This window comes from Antrostomus carolinensis, unplaced genomic scaffold (genome assembly GCF_000700745.2).
Source record: "Antrostomus carolinensis isolate BGI_N321 unplaced genomic scaffold, ASM70074v2 scaffold32067, whole genome shotgun sequence".
NCBI classification, from domain to species: Eukaryota; Metazoa; Chordata; class Aves; order Caprimulgiformes; family Caprimulgidae; genus Antrostomus; species Antrostomus carolinensis.
In genome coordinates this window covers 1-2,609 of record NW_010328563.1, presented here as the reverse complement: position 1 = coordinate 2,609, position 2,609 = coordinate 1, and the positions used below count along the sequence as shown (strand labels likewise).

General features: G+C 37.9%; 1 protein-coding gene across 1 annotated transcript; it reads right to left on the bottom strand.

Moving 5' to 3' along the window:
• Positions 1 to 318: 318 nt before the first annotated feature.
• On the bottom strand, positions 319 to 2,512 carry LOC104528324 (synaptic vesicular amine transporter-like; the record flags this gene model as incomplete). The annotated part of the gene is made up of 2 exons (XM_010172294.1): positions 2,392 to 2,512; positions 319 to 670 (listed from the first exon to the last, which is right to left on the bottom strand). Coding segments are annotated over exons 1-2 (473 nt in total), but the record flags the coding sequence as incomplete, so codon positions are not given.
• Between the last annotated feature and the right edge of the window lie 97 nt (positions 2,513 to 2,609).

Here is a 2,609-nt window from a genome sequence, read left to right as displayed (position 1 = left end):
GTTTTGAACATCTCCAGAGATGGAGACTAAACCCTTTCAACAAATTTCTATAAAAGCTTGAGGTCTCAGGAGCTGGAGGAAAATTGTACAATACTGAATGTATCAGGTGGCTCATGTGCAGTGTACCAATTTATTTTGGAAATGATGTAGATGTTTAGAAGTGTGCACCGAATGTATTTCACTAAAATATTCCTGCAGATAAAGTGAGAAGGCCAGTAAGCCAGGGCCACAATAGAATTAAAAATACTTTGTTTGCAATACTAGTCTGGACTAAAGCATCAATATAAAATCCTGAGGAAGGTAGCAGAAATAACATACCTGTTTGTCAGGGGCCCTATGAAGGGGTTAGTGATTAGCTGCACTGTCGCTTTTGAAGCAAACAAGAGACCGACTTGAACATTTTCATTCAGCAGGTCCTTATCTTCCTTAGGGCAGTCAGATGGGGAAGGAGTCACATTGACTGTCATTTGTTCTGTCTGAGTATGATGCAATTCTCTGGGTCCTGTCTTATCAGATTCGTTTCCAGTAACCATCGTTGAGTTGTCATAGTAGGAGAAGATGCTCTGAAAATTGTCCATCGTTGTTGAGACTAAGTTAGGCTTAGGAGTCTGGATTTCTGTGGCATTTTTCTGATGTTTGATGCTGTAAAGGTAACTGGGAATTATTGGCACTGGAAAAACAAATAGAATATATTGGGATCTTACTATCAGGTTATTTGTAAATGGAATCACCAAATTTTCTTGTTTGCTTTGCCATTGATTAGGAAATACAAGGCTTTCCTACAGAGGATTTTTGAACAGTGGAAATACAAAAAGTTTGCTCATGGGAAAAAACACACCCATAATGCAGAAGTGCAGTTTAAAACAAAAAGTTCTTTTACATTAGGCTTTTTTTTTTTTGCCAATTTTGATGAATATCAGATTTTCTATACAGACAGCATTCAGAAAGCAAAATATAAAAAATATCAAAACCCATGTTCAAAGAGTCTCCTTGATGCACATGACTGCACAAATCTGTTCATTAGATTGTGGAAACATGAAAGATGAGAAAAGCATTGAAACTATTATTAAATCAGAATAAAAGAAGTAATAAAACACATTTCTAAAATAAACAACAAAAATATTGATAAGTATTAGACATAAAAAGTAAAAACCCATAACACTCCTATATCAAGTAATCAGAATATGTTGATGTTTGCATATAATTATTTTTTAAAAATTTACATTGAAAATATCATCTAGAAGGGATCTTCTTTATATGCTTTATGATCTTAGCTGTAATTTAATATATTAATATGTATCCCAGAAATTAGCATTTCAGAATTTGTAAAACCAGGTATCAGGTTAATTCAGTTTAACAGTAGTGACAGAACCACTTTATCTTGTACCTCTTCTTGAAAAAACCCACCCTCTCAGGAGGTCTGCAAACTATAATAATTTCTAGGGCTTCTAGCATACATATTACTGGATAAGTAATTAAATGTTAATAACTTTATAAGAAAGTATATTCCTGCAAAAAAAAAAAATCTAAAATCTACTTGCTAAAAATATACATGTTTTTATCTAAGGTCTACATTGTGGCATCAGCTTTTAAGCTGCAGTCCCCCAAGAAATTCAAGAGTCTGATTCAGGAGCTGACACTGCAGCATCATCCGAGCGCCAGCTCTGCACAGCCTGGGTCACTGCTGAGAAACATGTGCACTCATCTGTCTGTGTCCATGATCCACGAACCACTACTTTCTCTGAAGCCTTTTCTTTAAATGCATACAAATATTCAGATATGAGGACTTCTAAACATACCAGTGAAAAATGTTCAAGCATTTAGAGTCAGTTCCTAAGTCTTGACACTATGCCACTGAAGCATCTTCAACTTTGATCAAAACTTGGATTATTTTAGTAAACCAACTCACAGAAGTGCTTTTCTTAAAACCCAGTTTGATAGTTTTCTCATTAACCTATCATTTTAAGACCAATGTCGGGGAAAGAGGAGCTATCACAAGGAAACAGACATCTCCCTTGTTATCTAGCCTGCTGTTTCAGTTGCATGACCACAGAAGAAAAAACGATGATGAGCTAAAAATTCTTTTATCTGTTGTTCTGTGAAGTATTAGTGGTGTTTAGTAGAAAAAAAAAATAAAAATATGAAGACCTTTTTATACCATTCTTTATCCTGCAATTAACAGAGAAATAAAGCCAGACTTTGATGGGGATGGCAACCTGTTTGCAATACCTAGAATATAATTGGTGTTTTAAAAACAAGAAATCAGTGCTTGAAAATGTTTGGGTTGAGAGCATTAACCACGCGTTCAGGGAGTACATCTGTCACTGGAGATTATTCCTGGCATAAATCGGGAGGGGGAAAAAAACCAACCCAAACAACTATTGCACCTACCGACTACGGTGAGCAGCATGTTGTCGAGGAGCAGGGCGATGAAGACGATCAGCAGGATGATTTTCCTGGACTGCCGGCTCTCCCGCAGCCAGCGCAGGAGGCTCAGCTCGCCCCAAGCCATGGTCCCCGCGCTGCAGGGACACACAGGACATCAGGGGCAAGGCGGGGACGTCGGGTGGCAGCTTCGCGCCGGGACCCCGCCTCGGCGAGACAGGAGC